Source organism: Mchenga conophoros, linkage group LG20, assembly GCF_057382185.1.
Source record: "Mchenga conophoros isolate Kocher_MC1m ecotype Shallow Benthic linkage group LG20, M_conophoros_male_GT1.1, whole genome shotgun sequence".
In the NCBI taxonomy this organism is placed as follows: domain Eukaryota; kingdom Metazoa; phylum Chordata; class Actinopteri; order Cichliformes; family Cichlidae; genus Mchenga; species Mchenga conophoros.
In genome coordinates, this window is record NC_140545.1 from 28667860 (window position 1) to 28694748 (window position 26889).

At 39.3% G+C, this 26889-nt stretch overlaps 2 protein-coding genes across 3 annotated transcripts in view; both read right to left on the reverse strand.

Moving 5' to 3' along the window:
* Positions 1 to 342: 342 nt before the first annotated feature.
* LOC146551028 (uncharacterized) lies at positions 343 to 11618 on the reverse strand. The gene is made up of 5 exons (XM_085259183.1): positions 11177 to 11618; positions 2709 to 10748; positions 1032 to 1148; positions 812 to 915; positions 343 to 709 (listed from the first exon to the last, which is right to left on the reverse strand). Exons 2-3 carry the CDS (start codon positions 9939 to 9941, stop codon positions 1128 to 1130), a joined length of 7254 nt encoding a protein of 2417 aa, XP_085115309.1. The 5' UTR covers positions 9942 to 10748; positions 11177 to 11618; the 3' UTR covers positions 343 to 709; positions 812 to 915; positions 1032 to 1127.
* Positions 11619 to 17989: 6371 nt separating this feature from the next.
* Positions 17990 to 26889, reverse strand: part of LOC146551029 (regulator of telomere elongation helicase 1-like) — a 43542-nt gene continuing 34642 nt past the window's right edge. For both annotated transcript variants that reach the window (XM_085259184.1, XM_085259185.1), the window contains 11 exons: positions 25502 to 25648; positions 25296 to 25411; positions 25011 to 25134; positions 24403 to 24568; positions 23947 to 24104; positions 23734 to 23829; positions 23145 to 23355; positions 21954 to 22091; positions 20276 to 20464; positions 20055 to 20183; positions 17990 to 19660 (listed from right to left, as the gene is read on the reverse strand). In XM_085259184.1, the coding sequence (XP_085115310.1) occupies positions 19590 to 19660; positions 20055 to 20183; positions 20276 to 20464; positions 21954 to 22091; positions 23145 to 23355; positions 23734 to 23829; positions 23947 to 24104; positions 24403 to 24568; positions 25011 to 25134; positions 25296 to 25411; positions 25502 to 25648 (1545 nt within the window). In that variant the 3' untranslated portion in view covers positions 17990 to 19589. The remainder of the gene's footprint in view (positions 19661 to 20054; positions 20184 to 20275; positions 20465 to 21953; positions 22092 to 23144; positions 23356 to 23733; positions 23830 to 23946; positions 24105 to 24402; positions 24569 to 25010; positions 25135 to 25295; positions 25412 to 25501; positions 25649 to 26889) is intronic.

The window sequence follows — 26889 nt, forward strand, 5'->3', positions numbered from 1 at the left end:
AAAATGTTTTAGATTGGATTACATGGAATGAATTTGAATTTTCTTGGGGGGTTTTGTGTGTGTTTTGTTCTTAGCAGATTTTTTCTTCCATACTGTTGAATTCCAGTTACCACATTTCTGGTCATATGACATCCCGAGTGCCCACTTAAAAAAAATCCCCACAGTTAATTCAACATTAGAACAAAATAAAAATATCCATCCATCCATCCATTCGCTTCCGCTTATCCTTTCCAGGGTCGCGGGGGGCGCTGGAGCCTATCCCAGCTGTCATAGGGCGAAAGGCAGGGTACACCCTGGACAGGTCGCCAGTCTGTCACAGGGCCAACACACAGGGACAGACAACCATTCACACTCACATTCACTCGCACATTCACACCTAGTGACAATTTGGATTAATCAATTAACCTATCCCCACAAATAAAAAAATAAAAATATGTTAAAGAAAAAAAGGTTTGCTCTGTGATGAAATACTAAATAAGCATACATTGTACAGAGCACTAACAATGACAACAATCCTTTAGCCTGTTGATCAGAGAGAGGCAGTCATTATGTCCATTTAAAACCTGTAATCACAGAGCACAACGTTTCTGTGAAACTATGAAGTCCCATATGATCCTCATCATGTCCAGTGACTTCAGAGTGGATCCTCCCTGTCATCCGGCCAGTGTTTGATGTGTGGCAAGCAGCACAGAAGCAGGATAGCTGAGGACTTTAAAAGAAGAGCAGAAAACAGGAATATGTAGTTGTAAATGTAAATATCAGTGATACTTGTCTTGTCAAAGGGAATAAAATAATGAAAATGTTAACTTACACACTCATTTAGGGAGGATCTTGACACTGCACAGAGGAGGCACAGTCAGTCTGACAATGATGGTGATCTCCAGGGATGTTTTCCTGCAGCAACATTCCTGCCAACTGGCCGTATGATCCAGAGTAGTTGGTTTGTAATAAACAGAAAGGTGTATATATTAGGTAGTGTGCACTCAGAGCTGGTCCTAAGAAACAAACACATCCTGTAATAAACTGAATACCTGTAGTAGTGCTGCTGCAAATATGAAGCCCTTCTATCATGAGTGGTTTCAAAGAAGGTGTTTTGGAGGCTCAGTCACAGAAACTGTGCAGTCTGTTCAGTCCTGAGTGTCTCGGCTCTGAAGGGGATGGATCACAGAGGGAAACACCTGAGTACAGACATTACAATACACTCTAACACTCCTAAGGTCAAGTGAAAACACAATTTAAACACTTCACAAAGAATGAATACATGTTTTCATGGAAATAATGTCATTAACCCTTTTTGTTGTTAGTAAATCTCACCGACTGCTTGTGGGACAAGCTAGAAGGAAGACTTATCACAGAATCTCTCCTGTGCTCCAGATGTGAAGTCTCACGCTCTGATCGTATGGCGATGAAGATGGTGATGATGAAGTTTCTCTGATCTGTGGCATTACAGTTTCTGGCTGCTATGTGCTTCACATTGTTGGATTTTACATGTGAAGCTTGGAGAAGACACAGGAGGACTGTGTCTCTCTTAAAAAGAAAAAAAAAGAAAAACAAAGGAAACCTAACAGGAAAGGAAACCCCCCCCCCCTCGACTCCCACCGTACCCTCCCCCCCCCCCCCCCTCCCACTCAACTCCCCAACCTCACACCATCAAATGTCTATACAAATGTAGGGTATCAGCTGGTAACAGAAAGCAAGTGTAACATATGCACTACATATGTAACACTGCTGAAACATTTCTGGCCAGAAATGTGCAGTTATCAACCCAGACCCACCCTGATGATTGCACTGGCCAGAAACATGATAAAAGCTCATAAAAATTTATGTTTCATAGAAAAATTTGTCCAAAAATATAATTGTGTACTTTTGAAAAAGTTTAAAGTTTATAACAAACCAAAATAATAATATTTTTGTAAATATTATTTCAAAATAGAGGCACACATAAAGTGGCTTAACTGTCATTATTGCTGTAATTAGGTTTGTTTGTTTGTTTGTTTGTTTTTTTAAAAAGCAACCTTTAGTCATTATTGTTCTCTCAGAAACAATGAAGAAGCTGTTGAACATTTATGTGTTGTGTAGGCAATCCTCTGGTCCACCCTCCCTCCCTCCCAGCCACAGTGAGACTGGGGCAGCCTGGCAGGATGTTGAAGCCTGGCTGCAGAGAGGATATGCCTACACTGTTCGTTTCAAACTGCTATATTTGATTTTTCTGACATTTATAGGTTACTGTTAGTGAATTTTAGATTTTCTGTAATAAATAAAATTGTCATCTTTTACTGATATCATTACTTAATTCATGTAATTGTATTTTATGTAAACAATTCAAACATTATACTGCAATGCAGGGCGTCAACTTTTAAATATCGCTCTACTTTCTTAAGTCATTCAAAAATATAGATATTACTTACTGTATTCAAAGATCTAGATCATGAATCATCACAGGACAATACACAGTATACTGGGTCATGGTAACTATGGTATGTCTTCATGACTCCAGAATGGAGACATCGATCTGACTGAGAAATGAAAATTAGGTCAAGCAGTGTGTTCTTCTCTGTGGTAGGGGCAGTGATGACCTGTGCGTATCCCCTAGACTCAAACAGCTCCAGGATTAGTTTGTTTGCACTGGATAAAACATTCTCATTAAAATCACCACAAACTATGATGGGATGACAGTCCATGATCTCCAATGAGTCTAATAGGCTTACCAGGTTTTTCAGGAATGGCCTCAGAGTGTAGTCTGGAGGTCTGTATACAACTGCAATCAGAGCACTGACTGGTGCTTCAACCTTTAAAGCCAGAAATTCAAGGTCAGTTACATTATGGATGTACTGTTTTTCATGCACTTGAATGTCACTTTTCACATAAACAGCAACTCCACCACCACTTCTGTTTGCCATCTGGGGAAAGTTTGTGTAGGACAGGTGTCTGTTGCGTTTGAACAAATTGTAATTTTCCAAGTGGAGACTCTCTGCGACAAAAGAGCCCCGCAGGTGTGTTTCTGTTAGGCACAAAACATCTGCTAGACACAATTCATGGTGACTTTTGATGTCATTAATGTGAGCTGGCAGTCCCTCTGTATTATGATGAACAATGGTGAAAACCTCTGACCTGCTCAGTGTTTGCCTCACGTGTAGAAGAGGCATCATGTCATCAAGGTTGGCTTGTCTCATGTTCTCAAGCGCTGCAGTGATTTCTGGGTTGGTGAATATTTTTTTCTCCTCCATATCAAGAAGATACAGTCCACTGAGAGACGTCACTCTACTGACAGCTACGTAGGCCATGCCGGGCTCAAAAATGCTCTTAAGAGAGACAACAGCTGATGTAGTTGTCATACCCTGTACCTTATGTATTGTACATGCAAAGGCCAGCTTCACTGGGAACTGTCTTCGTACCACTCCTTTCTGCTTCAGATTCTCCTCTGCTCTCTCAATGTACACCATATCGTCTGCTGGTGTGCGGTTATTCTTTCCAGATGTCTCATTATCCATTTTAAGTCCAAGCTTGATGATGTGTTGGTCATTTTCAGAGTAAACTACTCTAAGTAGTATTCCAAAAGCTCCATTAACCAAACCATTTTGTATGTCAATGTTTCTGGTGAGCATGACACGAGCTCCTTCTGCAACTTTCAGTGTGTCTGGTAACTCGTTTTTACCTCCTTTCAATGGTCTGTCTTGAAGTGCCATTCTGCCAGTTCTAGGATCTTTTCTATAATCATCTGCATGGATGTCAATGATATGAGTGTGGAGCAGAGCCAGTGTTGAAGAGTTGTGTGCATCCACTTCTTTATTAGTTGCAAAAATGTGCAATGCATCAGTCGGACAATGGGCTGGTTCAGTTATGGCCTGTAACAACAAATTTCTATCTGCTTCGCAAAGCTCATCCAACTTTCCTTTTACACGAATTCTGTTCAGCATCTCAGCAAAGACAACATCATCTTTCTGACGCATAATCTCAGTCAGAGTGATCATCTGAAAATGCTCCCGCCACAGGTCGATCTCAGACGGGTCGTGCACACAGAGAGGTTTAGACTGTCGCACTGGGGGTAGCTGATAGAAGTCTCCGACAGCAATGACTGACATGCCTCCAAAGGGTCTCCGAGTCCCTTTGATCTGTTTGAGTCTTGCATCTACATATGCAAACAGATGTCTTGACACCATAGACACTTCGTCAATGACGATTATTTCAGCATTCAAAAGTTCTGATCTGACTTCATCCAGCTGATTGCCAAGTCCCTGAATGGGAGGTTTTAAGCTTCTAGGCAGCTTGAGAAGAGAATGCAGTGTTGTTCCAGAAATGTTAAAAGCTGCAGTCCCAGTGAAAGCAGTTAACAGGACGGTGGGTTTTGATATGTCAACGTCGTCTGCATATCTGGGCACTTTGCTCAGTATCTTAGATGCTTCTGAGTAGATGCATTTGATAAGATGTGATTTTCCTGTTCCAGCACCACCATTAATATAAAAGAAAAACTGCTCTGGATTTAGAGCACAGACTCTTTTAATGCACCAGTCTCTAACTGCATAAAATATGCAGGCTTGCTTCTTGTTCAGATTCTGAAACATCTGACGTAACAATGTGGGATCAATAGCAGGGGGTTCCCTGATGGCTCTGACTTCTGTTGAAGCATCAGCCTGACGGCTGTAGTCGGGCACATCTTCCTGTTCATTTTCATTGTCTCGCTCTCTTTCTTGTTCGACAAGTGGCAACCTTACGAGATCTGATTCAGGTGCCAGATTACACCATTCGTCAGTCACACCTCTGTTCTGCTCATATTCCTCAACAGCGCTCTCGATCTCCTCACTGTTTTTCTCATATTTTTCTCTGTTTCTTTTGACAATGTGTTGCACGTACTCAAGATGGTCAGTACCTGGTAGCTGTACACAGCCAGCACCATAGAAAGCCTGATAGGTTGGCAACGATGGTGTTTTCAGTTCGTGGTCTGAACGATGAGGAAGGTACAGTTTAAGCAGTCTTCCGTAATATTGCTCTGGATGTTTTTCTTGTGAGCAGCGGTGAAATCTGATGATAGCAGGCTTATTGTTTTTGCGCCTTTGCACAAACCCCATCTCATTGAGAAGGGGCAAAACATCTTTACCTTTTTTCTGTTGGCCATAGACAATCCTGCAAGTAGCAGCAAAGTCTGCCATGCACATCTCCTCATACTCTGGTGTTTCAGGTCTGGCTTTGTATTTGTCATTCAAAGATGTCATCCAAACATTGGAAGACTCAGGTGTTGTGTTGTCCAGAACTGACAGGGGACGACTCATTTTCACAGGATTATCATCAGTTGGAATGAATATTACAGCACGTGAGCATTGCTTCATGTGAAGACCACATGCACGAGCAACACACTCCTGTGCACTGATCTCTCGCTTCTTTGAATATGCCTGCATGACGGCTCTCATTTCATCGCACTCATTTACACTGTCCTTATGGGAGTTCTCAATGACAGTTTTCAGGTACTCAGATAGCCCGCCCTCTTTTTTTGATATATATTTCATTAAATAATTTGCAGCACCAAAAGCATCTAAAACAAAGCTTATGTCGATATTACTGTTCCAGGCTTCAAGCAGATGTGGATTATAGCCGTTTATCCAAGAGTCTTTTGGATCACGCTTTAGTATGATCGTACTCCTCATGTTCATTTTATTCAGGTATCTCTCATATTCTGCATGTGTCAACTTGCATCTTTCCAAGAGCTGCTCTAAACTCATGGAAGCAGTTTCAGGTTCATTCAGCAGCTGGTTCAGTGGTCTGAGCTTGTTCTTTGCCGTTTCTACTTCCAGTGCATCATCCTCACTGGGTCTTGTGATCATTGTCTCATTGCAGGGTGGTTTGGGAAAACCAAAACGGCACCCGGAGCTTAAACTCCTAAAGCACGTCTTTGTGTGGTTCTTACTGTGTTTTTGCACTTCTGTTACTTTTTTGTACAGTTCAGGTTGTTTATGTGGATCAGGCAGCTGAGCTGTGATGTATTTGTTTATAAAATCAAGAACAGTTTGCTCATCATCCTCCTCAAACACAGGAGCACCTTCTACCCACAGGAGGCAGTGTATGTGTGGGCTTCCTCTGTGCTGAAACTCAACTCTGTAAAAGTAGTCAATGACTTTGCCAAGTGGCTCTGCAGGAGATAAGAGTAAATCTCTGAATAATGCTTCAACTCTCTTGTCAAACATGCGCATTGTTGTGACAGGATTGCTTCTCAGGATGTCACACTTTGCTGACCAGTCGAGTCCTTCAAAATTCACTTGTTCACCTTGCTGCCTTGTTATTGCCTCGATCACTTCAGGCCAGCGCATTTCAGCAGCTGAAAATGTGCAAAAGAACGTGGGAGTTCCCAACTGTCTGATCATGGCAAAAAGATCTCTTGTTGTTTTCTCCCAATAGGCTGGGGTTCCTCTCAGAGGCTGCATGAATCTCACTGCATCTTTATTTCGCACCAGTTTCTCCACCTCATGTTTATCTTGTAACATGCCTGAGGTTATTTTTCTACCATCTCTGGTCAGAGGCTTTGCCTTCCTTAACTGTACTGTCATGCTGGATGTAGCCAAGTGTATTTCAGTCACAAACTGTGCAAAGAATAAATAGTTTGTGTCTTTGGCAAAACGATCATCAATGCAGAAAAGTCTTGATTTGAAATACCCACTGGGGGATACTTTGATCAGCCTTCTTTCATCAAGTGTGTTTTGGCCTGTAGGAAACTGCACAGGGAAGGCCATGGCCTCCAGTTTAGGTGTTTTGAAAAAACTTATTGGATTGTTTCTCTCTGCAGGAGCAACAGAGTAGATTCCTTCACTGAAACATAATATCTCCTCAGCCACATCAGGGGGCTGCAAACAGGACTCGAGTGCAAAACCACCATTAGTCAGTCCATCTGCTTGCTCTGAATCATCTCTCATCTGTTCATGCGATTGTTCACCATCACAGGGTAACATGTCAATGTCCTGTTCATTTATATTTTGTGCTTCACTCAGTGCATTTTTCTCACAGCTGTCAATTTCCATTAAATCAGCCTCATCATAATCGTCCTCATTCATGTTTTCATCATCATCATCCTCATCATCTTCATCAGGAAGAGTTGGATCACACAGCTCAGCATCATCTCTGATGCTCACATCCTTATACTGTGGATGAATCTGCTTGAGTTTATGCAGTGCTTGCACAAGTTTAGACCAGCTTACAGTCTGAAACAGCTGATGACCTTTGTAAGACAAGCGTCTCTTCAATTTTACTCTGATCACCTGAGAATTAATTCTCAGTCGAGGTAGTGTTTCAACAGTTTCCTGTACCTCTGATGGGACACAGACCACATTTCCTCTAATTGCTCTTTGTCTGCCTTTGGGAAGAGGAATGATCTTGGCAAATGGTATGCACTTGGCTATGAGATGTCTCTCCAGTATGTTGAGATCAGAAAGTTCAGCTGGAATATCAGCAAGATCCAACTTATTGGCAACAGCAAGTGCTGGCATGGATCCATTTTTAAGATGATCGTGGCAGGTGTGACATATCCACTCTCTCTTTCTCTCATCAGGCACTTTGCACTGCTCATTTCTGCAGTTTTCATCACAAACATGAACAAACTTTCCTGTCAAACATGTTGCAACTACATGTGGGTTTTTGACATACTTTGACCTTGTGCAGGGTCGCACTTGGTTTGGAAATGAAGCCTTGAAGCATACAGTACATGGGTATGATGGTCCAGCTTTGATTTGTGATTTGAACACAGATATGGCCTCGTTGATCACACTGTTGTCACTCTCTTGGGTTTGTCTGTTCACCCATCTGTATTTCCTTTTTATTTTCATTGCACATCTCATGTTGTGCATAATCCTGAATGCAAGATTACTTTGATACCTGTCTCGCATTAGTTGTTTCATTAGTTGTCTGTGTCTTACTCTGAATGCATTGTCACGTGCATAACGCTGAGTCACTCGAGATCTCTGTCTCTCTCTGAATTCAGGGTTTTCTTGATACCTTTTAGTTATATAGTTTTTTTGTTTTTGTCTAAAGTCAGCATTGTCACAGTAGCGTCTTTTAATATATTGTTGTTGTTTCTTTCTGAATTCATCGTTCTCACAGTAGCGTCTTTTAATATATTGTTGTTGTTTCTTTCTGAATTCATCGTTCTCACAGTAGCGTCTTTTAATATATTGTTGTTGTTTCTTTCTGAATTCATCGTTCTCACAGTAGCGTCTTTTAATATATTGTTGTTGTTTCTTTCTGAATTCATCGTTCTCACAGTAGCGTCTTTTAATATATTGTTGTTGTTTCTTTCTAACTGTAGCATTCTCAGAAAAACGTTTTTTAACATATTGTTTTTGTTTCTTTCTGAATTCATCATTTTCACAGTAACGTCTTTTCATATACTGTTGTTGTTTTTGTTTAACTTCAGGATTGTTTTTATATGTCTCGCTTGCGCAAGATTTTTTCTTTTCTTTGTAATCTTTATTTGAAGCATACTTTTGTTGTTCTCTCCTTTTTTGGTTTTCTTTTCTCTGATTTCTGGGTTTCTCTGATGCCATTAATCTTCTTTTCATTTTGTGCCTTTGTTGTTTATTAACTTTTTTCAGTTTTTGTAAAACTATATCAGAAAGGTCACAGGCAGCAACATTTGTTATGGCAGCATTTGATTGACATGAAAAAGCATCACTTGATGGAAGGAAACTTAATTCACTGCATAGTTCTTCAGTTGGTATATTAGGAGGTTCATTCTGATCTTCATATGATGTGAACTGAGTCACGTGAACTTCTTTTTGTTTCACCGGTGGCGTACAAATGGACATTTGACAAAAGATGTTCTCAGTCAGATCAGTCGTTGTGTTTCTCCTTGGAGTAGAGGAGTTTGCTTCATCAACAGTTGTATCAGAGTGAGTAGATGCCACAGCAGTGGCAGCTGTTGGTCTGTAGACTGTGTCTGTGATAGTATCACTCAGGTTGACTGTGCTCATACTGTAGAACTGCACAGGCTTCAGTTCATAGTTACAAGAGGGTGATATCTCCATCATTTCATAAGAATCTTGGATCCTCTTAATCATGTCACTGAGGAGTGTGAATTTCAGCATCACAGCTGTACCACGATTACGTGACTGTAGTAATAGAGGAAGACCACTGGGTGTTCTGGAGTGTGGATCAAAGAAACCATATTTGCCTGATGTGGATCTGAACACTGCGATACACAATCCACTCATAATCAATAAGGCATACTGCACATCTGACAACAGGCAGCTCAGTCCTGCTTCTAAGCTGAGAAAGGTATCTACTGCTTCCTCTGGAGGTTCTTCAAATGTCCCATACCGGGAAGGCTGTGTCATGTCGACATCATACATAGACCAGCGAGCATCAACTTTGTCTGGCAGCTCATCGGTTGCCAAATGAATATTTTTAGGAAATCTTTTCTTGGCCTCTTTGTACATCACATCACCTTTATCCAAGACCAGATTAAGGTCAGCTGTAGTCATGTTTTCATTCTCATGAAGGAAAGCAAGAAATGTGAGTGAGTTACATGTGCACTGCTTGTTTCTGGAGTCTCCATATTTAGGATGAGCCTGGCTGCGAGATGCACAGACATGTATAACAGAGAGCTGGTTTTCAAGGTTCACTCTTTCTGCATGAGATGGTCCTGCCACATCACTGTGACAGCCTCTTTTCAAAAAGTCAGCATAACCCACCTGTGGGGCACTTGACACCTCATGTTGTTCATTAACTTTATGCTGCAGTCCACTCTTTACAGCATCAGCATAAGATACCTGTTGTACATGTGCAGGAACATGTTGACCTGCCTGTTTGACACTGTCAGAATTGGTCTTTGTAGACACACTGTCTTCTGCAGAGCTCTGAGGAAAATCAAACTCAGCTTGTTCACATGTTGGTACTTTGTGAAACTCATGAAACTTTTTCCAGCGTTGTTTTGCAGCTTGTGACTTTTTCTGCTTCCTTGGCATTTTCACACACCTGCAAGTGTTTCTTAGTCTTTAGAAAATATGTTCACAAGATAAGAGTGGCACACACCAGGAGATGTTGTCTTTGTTTTTATATTTCAGTTTTTATTTGTCTTAAACAGTTGTCTTTCGTTTGACAGTTTGTTCTTCAGTTGAGAGAATATTATGCACTCTCTTTATTGGCTTGGCATTTTTCAGCAGCAAGCCAAGAGTGAAAAACAGGTAGAGAGAAAATTTAGAAGAGAGAACAGGCAGAGCAGGAGAGACACGGCTGGGAAATCACAATCAAACCGTGAATTAGTTTTCTTTGTTCAGTTTGTTCTCAGGTAGAGGCAATATATGCACTCTTTATTGCTTTAATGGCTTGGCGTTTTTCAGCAGCAAGCCAAGAGTGAAAAACAGGTAGAGAGAAAATTTAGCAGTGAGAACAGACAGAGCAGGAGAGACACGGCTTTAAATCAAACCGCAGATTTTTCTTTGTTTGTTCAGTTTGTTCATAGGTTGAGGCAAAATATGCACTCTTTATTGCTTTGTTGGCTTGGCGTTTTTCAGCAGCAAGCCAAGAGTGAAAAACAGGTAGAGAGAAAATTTAGCAGAGAGAACAGACAGAGCAGGAGAGACACGGCTTTAAATCAAACCGCAAAAGGATTGTTGGTTTGGCAAAATTTCTCACAAACCACAGAGTGAAATACAGATGGAAAGAAGGCAGAGACAATAGGTGGAGCAGGACAGAGGATAGAGGGGTTGGGGGGTTGGGATGTGAGAGAGAAGACTGGAGATCTGGTCCTTGTTCTTCTTCTTCTACACACTCTGAACAAAAAACAAGAAAAAAAAATAATTTTATTAAAATTATATCACATGGTAATTGTATGAACTAAATGTGACTACTGCAAAAGGACAAAACAAATATTCAAGCTAAACTGTTGTCGGCTGCCATGTGCAAAAAGTTGCATAATTGGGCACTTTTTAAAAGAATAAATATTTAATTAAATTCAGCAATAATATTTTTAAATACAAATATGATTGAGTGAATCATTAATTAATCACATGTAGTGTGACTACAAAAATGTACGAAAAAAATATTTTAGCCCAATTGTTAAGCTGCACTTATGTGTATTTATTATAAAATTGTGTTTAAAAGGTCTAGCACAAAGTTTGAACCCATCACTTTACAGCTTATATTAGTCATATAATTTTTTTATTTTGGTCTACTTCTCTTACAGTATGTGCACACCTACCAGGCAAAGCACAGTGTCAGTCAGGTTCCTGAAAGAAACGAGAAATAATACGTTAGTTGTCTGTACAGTGTTATCAGACTAACAGAAATACAAAGCCCACACGACATGATACACTGAACTTCTAGTCAGCAGGGTAATTATAGAGTAATATAGCACACCAACTGATACAGCAGTCATTTTACAATTCAAACTAGTTAACTGAAGTATTGCCACTTATGTAAGGCTACTGTTAGACTGTTACTAGCCTTAGCATTGCTGCTAGCGCTAGCATTCCGGCTAGCATTAGCACTTCAGTTAGTGTTAGCATTGCAGCTAGCGTTAGCATTGCAGCTAGCGTTAGCATTGCAGCTAGCGTTAGCAATGCTGCTAGCGCTAGCAATGCTGCTAGCGCTAGCACTCTTACTGTTAAAACTGAGCCACAATGGCAATAATAAAGCTAATTTCTTACTTTTGTCTCACTGACCGGCAAGAAATATCACAGGAATATTATTTTTGTCAGTTAACAACTGCTAAGGCTAGTGTTAGCACTATAGCTAGCGTTAGCATTGTTGCTAGCATTAGCATTGAAGCTAGCGTTAGCACTGCTGCTAACAGCAAAACGTAATAAACGTATATAAATGATAGCGAAGGTTATTCTTTTTTCTTTCTTTCTTCTTTGAATTGTTTTTAACTCTGTTGGACTTGATATGTGAGTTTAAATGTCAAACATGTATTTTTTCCATCATAAAAATAAAACACTGCAGTACTGAGTGTACTGTACTTACCACAGCAGAGAGCAAAGCGGAATGACGACAGTTGGTCCAGTGATAGGTTAAAAACAGATGAGGCGTTCAGGTGGTGCTTGGAAATTTGACCATCAGTTTGAACAGCAATAATGAGCATATACATGTCTGTGTGTTGGTCTCTGTGTGTGACAGACATAGAGAGATAGAGGGAAAAAATACACTATACTAGTGTAAAAATTGGTCCTTTTTGCCCAAGTATAAGCGAATGAGTGACATACAGAAAAACAGGGCAACTGGCATTAAATGAGCAAATAAAAAGTATTAAATCTTGAACTGTTTTGTGGGTTTTATTTTAAGACTACTTTGAGTATATTCGTGGGGAGATAAACTATACAGACTATAAACAGAGACATTAAATGAGATTAGGTTAGTGAAACGTTAGTTAAAAGGTGGGGAAATTAACTACAGACCGATAGATGCTGAGAGCTTTAATTATCCAGTCAGAAAGGATGATTTTGAAGTCATCAACTGACTCCAACTGCCCAGATCTGAAAAACCTTTGTGCCAATCACAATGCTCTACTTAGTTGGCATATACTAACTAGTGACAAACTATTAATCTGTGGCAAAACCCTGTCAAATCTGTCTTATTGTACTTTTGAAAAAGTTAATCTTACTACAATCTAACATTTTTAGGTTTAACCTTGGCAGAGTGAGAGAGAGCTCGTTAAGCAGGCAGGTGTGAGCCTGGTTGCTATAGTGACAACGGCTCCATACACACGACACAGACATGCGCCTCACTTTTGCTGCTTAAAATGAACAGAAAAGTCAGGCCGAAACAAATCGTTCCCAAATTAAAAGTACAAGTCGTATTGACAAAATTCTTTCACCGTGAGCGACAGCAGCTTCTAGTCTACCAAATTCTCAGTTTTCATGCCTGTGGAGTTTATTATATGGACGTGGTGACAGTGTAAAGACACCATGCTCTTCTGATTTTCAAACGAACCTTCTGAGCCATTTTAACATTAGAGTCTATGGAAGAGTTGGAAGGAGGAGGCTGTGCATTGGTGACATTTATGAAAGAACCGTAACACCTAGGACAATAGTAAACACATTGGATGAAAGAGGACAGCCATGGCTACGTTTTGAGGGTAAAATCATACCTGTAGAGCAAACGCTGTGGACACAGCAGCAGTTTTAAAAAAGATTTTAAGATTAATTTTTTTGCTCCTCTCACTCTAGCAGTTGAGCTGTCTCACTCTAGCCCCAACATTCCGTCCCATACACACCCATTATAAATTTTGAAACGGGTGAAAAAACATCATGAAACTTAAACTGGAACTGAAGAAAAAGTATAATAGATATTGAAAAGATAAATACAAGTTGAATAGTTGAATGTCTTGTCTTCGTTTTAAAGTTTGAATGGTGGCTCTATGTCAATGTATGTGGAAGTAGTAAGAGTTTAAAAATGAATAAGTTGAATGAGAATTTGAAGGGTCTCCCCATTGAAATACATGGGAAATTTTGGGAAATTTTTGTTGAATAAAGTTGAATAAAATTAAAAATATAAATGTTAAAAATATGAAAAATAGAAGCAGTGTTGTCCAAAAGAATAGGAATCTAACGGTGTTTGAATGGTTTTTCTAAGTTGAACGGTTTTGAAGGAGTAGGATTACAAAAAACGTACGGAATAGATAAAATATAATAATAATAATAACTAGAAAAATTTGCATTTCCTGCGAAAATGCAGTGTGGATGCTTAAAGCTGAAGCTGTATGCAAAAAGTAGCTGAAAAAGCTGAAAAGTTGCAGAAATTGTAAAAACTTTGCAGAAGCAAAAGAAGTTTGCTAAAATGGAATAACTTAGCAGAACTGCAATATCTTAGAGGAAACATAATACTTGGCAGAAATACTATAATTTAGCAGAAATACTATATTAAGCACAAATCCTATAAAAAGCAGAAATGGTATGATTAAGCACAAATACTACATTTAGTAGAAATACTTTGTTTTAGCACAAATCCCATAAAAAGCAGAAATACTGTACTATGATTTAGTAGAAAAACTATAATTAATCAGAAATACTAAATTTAGCAGAAATACTATATTAAGCACAAATACTATGAAAAGCAGAAATAGTATGATTAAGCATAAATACTACATTTAGCAGAAATACTATATTAAGCACAAATCCTATAAAAGCAGAAATAGTATATTAAGCACAAATCTTATAAAATAGCAGAAACAGTATGATTTAGCACAATAGTAATAAGTTAAACAGAAAAATTGGAAAAGCAAAATGGACAGCTGAAAAAATGCTGAACATGCTGAGGGTCCCTCAAATATACTTGTTAAATGACAAAAATCTGCAAAAAAATTTATTACAGCCACACAATCACAAATATGTACACACGAGGAAACACACATGCACAGAGAGACCCACACACAAGATCCAATTCAGTCAACCAGTCTAAATATATTGAATTTAAATCTTAGAATGAGATCATCCCATTAAAAGCCTTTCTCTCTCTCTCTCTCTCTCTCTCTCTCTGTCACACACACACACACACACACACACACACACACACACACACACACACACACACACAGGGAGAGAGAAGTAAGTTTCTAGGTCAGCCTGGGAGCTGGTGAATTTGAATCCACCAATCAGAGAGGCTGTGCACTTTTCCCCACCAAAACAGGTGCATCTGTTTACACACGCAGCAGCACAGAGAGACACAGGATTTTTGCAGTCTATTTCTCATAGTGACGACTCCCCTCAAACAAATGACCGTAATTTCCTAACCGTAGGGGCTAGAACGGTCATTCTTACACCGTTTTGTTCAGAAGAGATGGGGGAATCTTCAAGTGTTGACAATTTAATATTAAAATATGAATTTTTAGAGATATATGACATGGATGACTTGTTGACTTAGAAGCCACGAATTCCCCAATATGCAAATTTGAATGCCTGAGACCACATATGTGATTGGCTGGCTGGGAAGCCGTGCAGGCCCTGATTTGTGGATTTGAATTCCTCAGCCCTCAGATATGATTGGCTGGCTTAGAAGCCACGAAGGCCCCAATATGCAAATTTGAATGCCTCAGGACACTTATTTGATTGGCTGGGAAACTGTGCAGGCCCTGATTTGAAAATTTGAATGTCTCAGTCCTCACAGAGGATTGGCTGCCTGGGGACCTGGCAGAAATATATAGAAATACTATTATTAAGCATAAATACTACATTTAGTAGAAATACTATGTTTTAGCACAAATACTATAAAAAGAAGAAAAACTATAATTTAGCAGAAATACTATATTAAGCACAAATCCTATAAAAAGCAGAAATACAATAATTTAGAACAAATAGTATAAAAAGCAGAAATACTATAATTTAGCAGAAATACTATGTTAGGCACAAATCCTATAAAAAGCAGAAATACTATAATTTAGCAGAAATACTATATTAGGCATAAATCCTATGAAAAGCAGAAATACTGTATTTAGCACAAGTACCGAAAAGTACCAGAAATACTATGATTTAGCAGAAATACTGTATTTAGCACAAGTACCGAAAAGTACCAGAAACACTATGATTTAGCAGAATAGTAATAACTTATTGAAACACAAATGCACAGAGGGACACACAAACACAGGCTCTAATCCAGTCAACCAGTCTAACTATGTTCAATTTAAATCCTACAATGACATGCTGTCAAATAAGGGCAGGGTCCTCTCTCTCCCACTAAACACACACACACACACACACACACACACACACACACACACAGGGAGAGAGGACTAAGTTTCTAGGTCAGCCTGGGAGCTGCTGAATTTGAATCCACCAATCAGAGAGGCTGTTTACGTTTTCCCGCCAAAACAGGTGCATCTGTTTTACACACGCAGCACAGAGACATAGACCTGCTTCTTTCAGTTTATTTCACATAGTGAGGATTCCCCTCAAACAAATGACCATAATTTCCTAACCATAGGGGCTAGAGCGGTCATTCTTACACCGTTTTGTTCAGAAGAGATGGGGGAATCTTCAAGTGTTGACAATTTATCATTAAAATATGAATTTTTAGAGATATATGACATGGATGACTTGTTGACTTAGAAGCCACGAATTCCCCAATATGCAAATTTGAATACCTGGAGCCCACATACATGATTGGCTGGCTGGGAAGCTGTGCAGGCCCTGATTTGTGGATTTGAATTCCTCAGCCCTCAGATATGATTGGCTGGCTTAGAAGCCATGAAGGCCCCAATATGCAAATTTGAATGCCTCAGGACACATATATGATTGGCTGGGAAGCCGTGCAGGCCCTGATTTGAAAATTTGAATTTCTCAGTCCTCACAGAGGATTGGCTGCCTGGGGACCTGGCAGAAATATATAGAAATACTATGATTAAGCATAAATACTACATTTAGTAGAAATACTATGTTTTAGCACAAATACTATAAAAAGCAGAAATACTATAATTTAGCAGAAATACTATATTAAGCACAAATCCTATAAAAAGCAGAAATAGGATGATTAAGCATAAACACTACATTTAGTAGAAATACTATGTTTGAGCAAAAATCCTATAAAAAGCAGAAATACTATATTAGGCACAAATCCCATAAAAAGCAGAAATAGTATGATTAAGCATAAATACTACATTTAGTAGAAATACTATGTTTTAGCACAAATACTATAAAAAGCAGAAATACTATAATTTAGCAGAAATACTATATTAAGCACAAATCCCATAAAAAGCAGAAATAGGATGATTAAGCATAAACATTACATTTAGCAGAAATACTATGTTTGAGCACAAATAGTATAAAAAGCAGAAATATTGTAATTTAGCAGAAATACTATATTAGGCACAAATCTTATAAAATAGCAGAAATAGTATTATTTAGCACAATAGTAATAAGTTAAACAGAAAAATTGGAAAAGCAAAATGGACAGCTGAAAAAATGCTGAACATGCTGAGGGTCCCTCAAATATACTTGTTAAATGAAAAAAATCAGCAAAAAAATGCACAGGGAGAGAGAAGTACGTTTCTAGGTCAGCCTGGGAGCTGCTGAATTTGAATCCACCAATCAGAGAGCCTGTGTACTTTTTCCCGCCAAAACATGTGCCTCTTTTTACACACGCAGCACAGAGAGGCACAGGATTATTGCAGCCTATTTCTCATAGTGACGACTACCCTCAAACAAATGACCATAATTTCCAAACCGTAGGGGCTAGAGCGGTCATTCTTACACCGTTTTGTTCAGAAGAGATGGGGGAATCTTCCAGTGTTTACAATTTATCATTAAAATATGAATTATTAAAGATATTTGACTTCTAATGCACCATAACTGAGTAGAGCGAAGCAAAAACTGCCTTGACTTGCCCTCAAACAACGCTTTGTAACTTGAAATCTATTTGGAGTATCGATATCATTCTTTCACCGTAAGAGACAGCAGGCTTTGGTGAACAATCATGGAAATTTTCAGGTCTCTGTGGAAATCCAACAAAAAGTTATGACGAGAGAAAAAAGTGGTTCATTTCCACAGTTTGAAATCTGAAGAAATCTGAGCGAAGGACGAATTTCCTACCCTCAAACAAGTCCAACTCATTTCAGAACGGTAATAGGTGAGAAAGAAATTCTTGAATTGTGAGCGTCAGGGGTGTCTGAAGATATTCGGGGACAAGCCTCATGTCTTAACTTTGCTTCGTTAAGGAGATATGACGATTCGAATATGCCTCTCATTACAGAAATCCAGCGGTGATTTTGAACAAGCTCTCCATTCACTTTATATGGAGAGTTTTCTGACCTTGTGTTAGTCTGAGGAGATTTGCAAAAATTCTATAAATCCCACAACAATGATGGTGACATTTTCTGAAAGCCAGCAAAAATACCTACGTTTTGATGTATAATTTGTGGAAGTTGAGTGAAAATTGAGCAAGTAGCAGGAAGTTGTTCGGACATGAAGTGAAAATTGCAAAACCTTCAGTGGCACACTGGAAGCCAAGAGCATAGCAACCATAACAACACATGTATTTTGTGAAAAATCACAATTTTGCAACTCAAAACTTTAAGAGGCATAAAAGTAAAACAGTAGAAGATTTGAAAAAGCTGAATCATACCTGAATAGCCAAATAATTTGTGAACATTTTAAAATTTGAATGGTTGTTCTAGGTGAAAATATGAGGAAGTAGTTAAGTTTCAAAAACAGGCAAAATTTAGCAGAATTGCAGAAGTTTCCCATTCATTTCAATGGGACAAATTAAAGGAAAAAAGCTTAATATTTTAAAAAGTATAATAGTTAAAAATAGCAAAAATCGTAGCAGGAATTAGCAAAAATAGCTGAATAGTTTAAAGTTTGAACGGTGAAAATAGCACAAAAATTGTGGAAGTAGTTAAACGGCGAAAAGTGTACGGAAACACCCGGAATAATAATAATAAAGAATAAAGAGAAACAGGAACTCAATAGTGTGGATGCTTAAAGCATCCACACAATAATAAAGATTTGAATAACAATACTGTGAATGCTTTTCAAGCATTCACACTAAATATAGATTTAACCTGGTGCTTCCTACCTGCCGACCGTTTTTAGTATTGTGATGTTTCGCATGTTTCTTACAGTTTGAAGCAGATGCAACTATAAGAATCAGCACTGAGCCCTTACATTTCTATACAGTGTTCAAGTGATGACTGCAACCTACAGCCTTTAAAATCATGATTAATCCAACCTGCAGATATGGACAGTTAATGTCACGCTGCTCAAGTCTTGTAATTAAGCTGATTTTTAAAATTAATATATACTTGGGGACACACACACACACACACACACACACACACACACTTTATCCAATATGATTCTGGAATTTAAATATAAAATATTTTAAATGATTTCAACTTCAATCCACGTGTCAAAGATATGCAGCAGTGACAATAGTCCATTTGATGTTGCATTTTTACAATAATACAGTTTTAAGTGTACTGAGTTGTAACAGTGTTTTTCCTGATTCTTTTCCTAATAGAATGATTTGAAAAAAAATTCTTCCATTACTTGACATTTTCAGCTAATAACAAATATTTTTGGTAACATAGGAAATATTTACTTAACTTAGGAATGTAGAGTTCAGACAGGCAGCACAAATGATTTGTTATGTATGTTAGGCATGATTTGATCTGATTTATTCTTGTGAAACTGTGTGTGTGTGTGTGTGTGTGTGTGTGTGTGTGTGTGTGTGTGTGTGTGTGTGTGTGTGTGTGTGTTGGGGGCAGTCTCCGCTTTCTATAAATGTAATGCTAATACTAATTATTTTCATTGGTGTATGACTTGTTTACAAATCAATAAGCTACACTTTATTGCTTCGAGCATTGCTGGACGTACAAATGAAACTCAGGTCATGAGAATATTTCATCAATTCAATTATCTTACAAAATGAAAAAGATTTTATTTATCCATATCAGATTTACATTTCATCACATGGAAAAAAGCTAATTTCTTTACAGTTACATTCAAAACATCAAACATCAAGAACAAGTTAAAAAAAGAAGATCCACTCAGCAGAGGAACAGACTTGTTCCTGGGATGGTCACTGAAGACAACAGACAGAAATTTAACTCACGTTAGTTTGAACTATGATACCCTGAACTCAATAAGGAATTCTGGACCATTCATTTAGTATTCACTTGCATTCTATCTTCTTTGGCTGCTTGAGAAATAACTGGAAATCTTGCTTTGGGACCTCAAAGGAGACAAAAGCGAAGCTGGAAAACAAAGAAAAAATGCAAAAGGAAAGTTTTATATGTCAGATGTCGTGTTCATTTTATTATTTCAAATCCTTTTCGTTACTTAAAAAAACATGACATCAAACACACAACAGGATGACACATGGAAAAAAGTTTCCAATTTCGTTGTACTGTTGTTCTATGTATGACTGTGCAATAACAATAAAGAGTTATCTGTATCTGTCATGTGTTAAGGCGCTGACAGAAACCAAAAAATAAAAAACTAAACGAGAACTGAATATTCAGTTTTGCGGGGTGGGTAAAGTTATATGCCCACAGTATATTGTGAAGTGGCACCATATAAATAAAACTGAATGAATGAGAATGATTAGTCACAAGGTAAAGCACACTTTTCTAGACCACAGGGATTTACCTTCAGGTTGTTCTTGCTGCTCCTCAATCATAACAGGAACATCAGGAGCAGAGACTGGCTGACCTATCAAGCCATCCAACATGTCTTTGTACTGCTTCTTGTGGTTAGGACGAATAAACATACCAAATCCTTAAGAAAAGGAACACAAGAAAGTCGTTTCAAACCACAAACATTTACAGGAAGATGGCAGAGAACATCTCATGATCTGGAAGAACACTTACTGACAAGAAGGCCGAAGTTCTCATCTCTCTCAGTGAATAAGTTCACTGCTGTGGTCACCAGTTTTTCATAGTTGTCTGTGTTTTTGTAGGTGTGAATAGCCTGAAAGAGCTGTGTCGATCTCTCTGCCCCAAGAGCTTTTTTCACATCAGTCAGAAAGGTAGTGTGGACTTCATTCTTTGATGTAGAACCTGATCAACATAGTTTTATGCTTAACCATCACTGACACACATTACATGACACAAGTTTTTTGTATGGGTATGTATTAAGTAAACATCATTACTGTTTGACAAAAATGCAGCATAATATGCAGAGAATAGGTGAAAACATCAGCTACAGGTAGACCGAGCAGTCAGCTGAGACTGCAAGACCAGGCTCACCAACCTGTGCACGGCCTGGATTGATTACAAGAAGGCCTATGACTCAATGCCCCACACCTGGATCCTGGAATGCCGAGAACTGTACAAGACCAACAGGACCCTAAGAGCCTTCATCAGAAACTCAATGGGAATGTGGCGTACAACACTAGAGGCCAACTTCAAGCCCATAGCACAAGTCACCATCAACCAAGGTGACTTGTTGATCTCCTCTACCAAGGAGATGCTCTGTCCCTGCTGCTGGTCTGCATAGGCCTGAACCCCCTCGTGAGATCATTGGCTACGGATACAGACTACAGAACGGAGCAGTTGTCAGCCACATCCTGTACATGGATGACATCAAGCTGTATGCCAAGAATGAACGAGACATCGATTCACTGATCCACACCACCAGGATATACAGCAATGACATCGGAATGTCGTTCGGACTGGAGAAGTGTAGTCGGATGGTAACAAAGAGAGTTAAGGTAGTCAGAACTGAACAACATTGCAGACACAGAGGACAGTTACAGGTACCTGGGGATCCCACAGGAAAATGGGAACCATGAAGAAGCTGCTAGGAAAGCTGCAACCACCAAGTACCTGCAGAGGGTCAGGTAAGTCCTGAGGAGTCAGCTGAACAGTAAGAACAAGATCCGGGCTATCAACACCTGATCAGGTAACTTGCTGGGATAATAAGCTGGCCAAAGGAGGAGATAGAAGCCACTGACATCAAGACCAGGAAGCTCCTGACTATGCATGGACAGTTTCACCCCAAGTCCAGCACCCTGAGGTGGTACGCTAAGCTAAGGAAAGAGGCCGGGGACTGTGAGTGTCAGCACCACAGTCCAGGATGAGACAAACAAAAGCCAGAACACTCCACGGTATGTACCACCAGCAGATAGAGGAGGTGGCTGACATCCAGAAATCCTACCAGTAGCTGGACAAAGCTGGACTGAAAGACAGCACAGAGGCACTAATCATGGCAGCACAGGAACAAGCTCTGAGTACAAGATCCATTAAGGCTGGGGTCTATCACACCAGGCAAGACCCCAGGTGCAGGCTGTGTAACGATGCCCCTGAGACAATCCAGCACATAACAGCAGGGTGTAAGATGCTAGCAGGCAGGGCATACATGGAACGCCATAACCAAGTGGCCGGCATAGTGTACAGGAACATCTGTACCGAGTATGGCCTGGAATTCGTCTTTCATGTTTAAAATGGAATATTGTGTTATTCTTCCAAAATTCTTCCTTGACATTCTTTTCTAATCCATGTATCTCACACACATTTCCAAGAACAAAATGAAGAGCGTGTTTCATACCGTTCTGCAGCATTACAGTCTTCTTCTCATCCTTGGACAGAGTGTGATCAGGTTTGTATCCACAGCCCTTCCCTGTCAGCTCCTGGCAATTTTCATCAAACCTCTTTTTGTGATGTGGGCGAACAAACTGGTAGAAGCCTGTGACACAAGGCAGCAACAGCAGTCAACTACAACCTGTTTTGCATTAACACACTGTTAATGTGGTGCCCTGATACTGAAATCATGACTTTGACATTGATATTATTCCTGTGTAGATATCAAGACTAATAATGTTGACAGTTATGTTCAGTTTTTCAAAAGTAACGTTGGGTGAGGTGTTCTTACACTACTGTGAAAAAACAGGGCAAACTACAAAGAACGATTCTATTATTGTAGAGAAATCTCTGTAAGACACAAGGCTGAAAACTCATACTGACTGACTATGATCTGCACTGTATCTAAATATGGCAATGTTCATGGGCAATTTAGGCAATCATTGACTGCAAGAGATTTTCACCCAGTTATTAAAAACAATCTTTATTTAAAATTATGTTGGTTTGTCTAACTACTTTGAGCTTCTGAAAATGCATGTTATAATTCCTTAACAGTTAAAGCAATACTTAAACCCTTTGAATTAAAGCTTATCTCATCCTTACCATGTGAACAGAGACACAACTTTTACAATTTTGCACTGTGCTCGAGTGCAACAAAGCACAGTCATTTGTTGTATATCAAATGAAACAACCTGAACGTTGCAGTTTAGAAAATGTGATCTTCATAGAAACCCTGCTTGTCAATACATTCTGCACATATTCAAACTATCGTGCTGTGTACGTTTTAAAACATACTAATTATACATATTAAAATAATTTAAAACACTTTATTGAAAAGAGTGCAAAGACTTTAACGGATTTGTAAATAGTTGCACTAGTTAGACTCATTTTACAAAGAGCGTAAAATGTCTAATCATAAATTAAGAAAACGTGTTCTGTAGAGTTCAGACGTCTGCAAAGCAGGTATACTTTATAGGTGGCAGCGTACTGTCATTCTTCAGTGTTAACTATGTGTGGTGTTTATCGTTTTAATAGCAGTGTATTGCCGTACCTTCTAGTATCAGTACACAACATGCAGTGCTACCACATGCAACACTGAGGCTCAGATACGAGTCTGAATGTTCAGGTCGCTTTGTGTTTATTAGAGCAGAAGATTTACCATGGAGGAGACTCTGAGTATTAGTGTCTTCACTTAAAATTGCTGTCTCAGTCAGCAGGTGATCCAGGTTGTCGGTCTTTTTGTAGGTCTGCAGAGCCCGTATGATGCGGTCAAAGCTGACCTGACTCAGGGACTTCTTCATGTCCGCCAGGAATTTCTTAGCCCTGCTCGCCTTTCCTTCTTCAGACAAATCCTCAGAGACACTCGGCTTCTTCAATAACCATGGAGGAAAAGATAATCTCAGCAGCAGTGTAAATTCAAAATGATGTTAAACAATCTGGTTCAAAGTTCACTGCCCTCTGTTACACATCTCTGTACGTCTACAGGTATGTCATCTGGACCAACAGCTTTTCTAGTTTTCATCCTCTTCACATCATTCTTACTAATTGTCTGCACTTTCATCAGGTGTGTGCACCATAGGTTTATTAGATAAATATTTGCTTAAAAGTTCAAATTGAGTTAACAGCAGGCCACAGATAAACATAATTATCCCAACCCTTTAAACTTTAACGATTCATCCCCAACTTTCAACAGTCAGAAAAGACGTTTTCACCGAGTCCAGCTGTGTGTTGTTTAGAACACCACTTACCTGTTCTTGGACCAACTTGATTTTACGTTTTCCACCCCGCAACTCATCCTCCATCCTCTTATCGTATTGAAGAGACAGTGTGGACAAATGATTTGCCTTCAAAAGCAAAACAAGTGGAAAATGTGGTATTTAAACTTTTTTGTTTTATAGTGTAACACCCCACCTCACCCCACCCCCCACACACACACGATGTGAGTTAATAAAACGAGCTACCTTTTCCTCTCCCATGGTAAAATCACTGTCCTCTCCAGTGCCGTGGTTGCCTTGCTCCAAAGCATCCAGCAGGTTGGCTGGTCTCCTCTGACTGTCCTGCACCTCACTCTCATACTCAAGGCAGATCCTGGCCATTCCACTGGCTCCACTGTTCTCATCTGACCACAAAAACAAGGGTTAAAATTCATCAAGGACTCACTTTAGAGTAGCTGTAGCTGGAAATTTTAAAACTAGTGCTTCCAGCTGTAGGTTTAGGATTAACTGGCTCTTAGTTGAATTTCTACCATTTATTATTGAAGTCTGTGTTTCTACTGTAGTTTTTCTACATTTCAACTGCATAATGAATTCTAAAGACACTCCTGTGAAACCCTTTGCTAAACGTATCTAGTATAGCAAAAGAACACCTTCATCTTTAATAGCAAAACATCAAACCACATCCATCATCTGTGTACTCACCGAGTCTCCTCCTCTTCAGGCTGGGAAGGCAGGTGTCCAGCACTTTGGCCTTCTGGGTGTGAGGCGTTTGTGAGGAGGAGCAAGAGGTGAAACTGGAGGACTGAGTGTCTGATGAACACACAGCCGCACAGCTGTCTGCTGGAGCCTTCTTCTCAACCACAGGCCTCTTAAATGTATAATGCACAAACTGTGAGTATAAGCTGACAACCTGAACTGTAACCAAGTGTCTACACACCTTTACTGCACATGCAATGAATGAAAACCAGATAAACGATATGTTAGTAGACATTTATTATGAAAGTAATAAGGTTGACATGGTGTTAAAAAAACTCTTATCTTCACCTTTATTCCACAGAAACTCACAGAAAACACTTGACATCAAATTATATTTCAGCACGATGAACAGTGTCATAGCCATTAATGGAAACACTCCAGGTAATTATTCACTTTTTGTGTTTTAAATCAAAAAGTTTTCCATTTTTTCAGTGCTTAAAATAAAAAAACCTTCCCTCCAGATCAGAATCAGTACTATGAGCTGGTTCTTTAACAAAACTGAATAATGCAAGAATTTGCTGCATTGTATAAACCATGCAGGTGCGACAACTCACCATTTTTTGTGCAATCCTGAAGAACTGCGAGACATCACGGACCACGTTGCCAAAGCTGTCACAGAGGCGCACATACGACCTCACCCACGATGGAAGCTGAGCCCGGGCATCGGCACTTTTAAATCTGTGGGGAAAGTTTTCCTTTAGTTTAACAATCATTTTTTTATCATCAATAAATAATAAATAAGGTGACCGAAGCACTTAATTGAAGCTTGTGTGCTGCTGTGTGGTATAGTGGAGGATGTTCCCTCTGATGTGATGTTACTGAAGTAAACCAGCTCTGACCTCTGATCACACAAGAAGATCGCTCCATAGTCTTCCTTGTGACGAATCACTCTACCGATGGCCTGATTCACAGCTCTGAAAGCCTGCTGTTTGTACCAGTCTTGCCCTGATAAGTACTGTTTACACGCACAAAGACAGAGAGATCCAACTACCGTAATACGACAGAGCAACTTTTTAGTGTACATCAATAGTTAATTTTCTTTCACCTTGAGCCCTGGAGCTTTCTTTCGATTCATCTCATCCAAAAATTGCATTTTCAGGATGACTCGAGGGTCGTTCTTTGGAGGGAAAGGAAGGCCAGTGATGATAACACCCCGACCATAGGTGTCTGCAAAATCCAGACCCTCGCTCGCCTAGCACAAGAAGATATCATTACAGAACGGCTATTTGTGTAACCCTACACTAACATGAAAGAAAATCTGTCTATGCATCTTCTTAAATGTTTATCCAATTAGTCCCAGCATCACAGAACAGGAGGTAGCGTGCACCCTGGAAAAGCAATAAAACTGCTAACAAAGAGAGACAACCATTCACACTCACGAGCCATCATTACAAAAACATTGTGTAGTTATGCAGTGTGTCAACAAAAGAAAAAAAAATGATGTCACATCTTTGGCACCCTTGTCCTCTCGTGTCAACATGTCCTTTGAATATCATATACAGGTGTGGTCAGAGGTTTACTTGGTATAAAAGTCATGATTATTTGGGGCTTTTAATGATTTCTTCCAACTGCTTTATTCAGGGTGGAATGATGTTACAGCACTCATCTCTTATGACTTTCACAAAATTGAGTGCACAACTTTAAATTAATTGAGATTTTCTCTTATTCGCACTGGGTCAAAAGCATAAACTCAAATATTAACATACATCTGCTAAAATCTTTCATAAAGTCTTTTAACTTGATGAGGTCAAGGCCTATAAACTCATTAGTGATCATGATCCATTACAACTACAAGATTTGTCTGGATTGACCAATACTCAGAACAATATGAAAATCCAAGGAACTCAGTAATGAGCTAATAATGAGAACTGTAGATTTATGCCAATTGGAACATTTCTGAACTGCAAATTCCAAGATCATCAGTTCAAACTATTTAAGTAAATACAAGTTACTCAGATGTCTCACCACTTTATCAAGCTCTGGAAGGAGACTCAAACGGTCAGCCTCAGATTGAGAAAATAGGATATTCAACACCAACAGAATTTGCAGCTGCCCACACAGAGAAGGCAAATGATTTCTCGAGAAAAGTTTTTTGGACAAACAAGACAACGACTGTGTTGTTGTTGACAATGAGCAGGTAGTCTAAGGAGCTTGGAAAGAAAAGTGTCTGGACTTCTTTAAGTTGCTTGAAGACGTTTCACCTCTCAGCTGAGAAGCTTCTTCAGTTCTAGGGTCAAATGCTTTTCTTTCCAAGCTCCTTAGACTATGATAACCTGGATGACTTCACAGACCTTCACAGACAATGAAAACTGGACTGGACGAGTAAAAGTGAGGCCTTCAAACCTAAGAACACCGCGCCGACTATCAAGTATACAGAGGGATGATTTGCCTGTTGTACATTCATGCTCACGATGAGTGTACGTAAACTTCTGA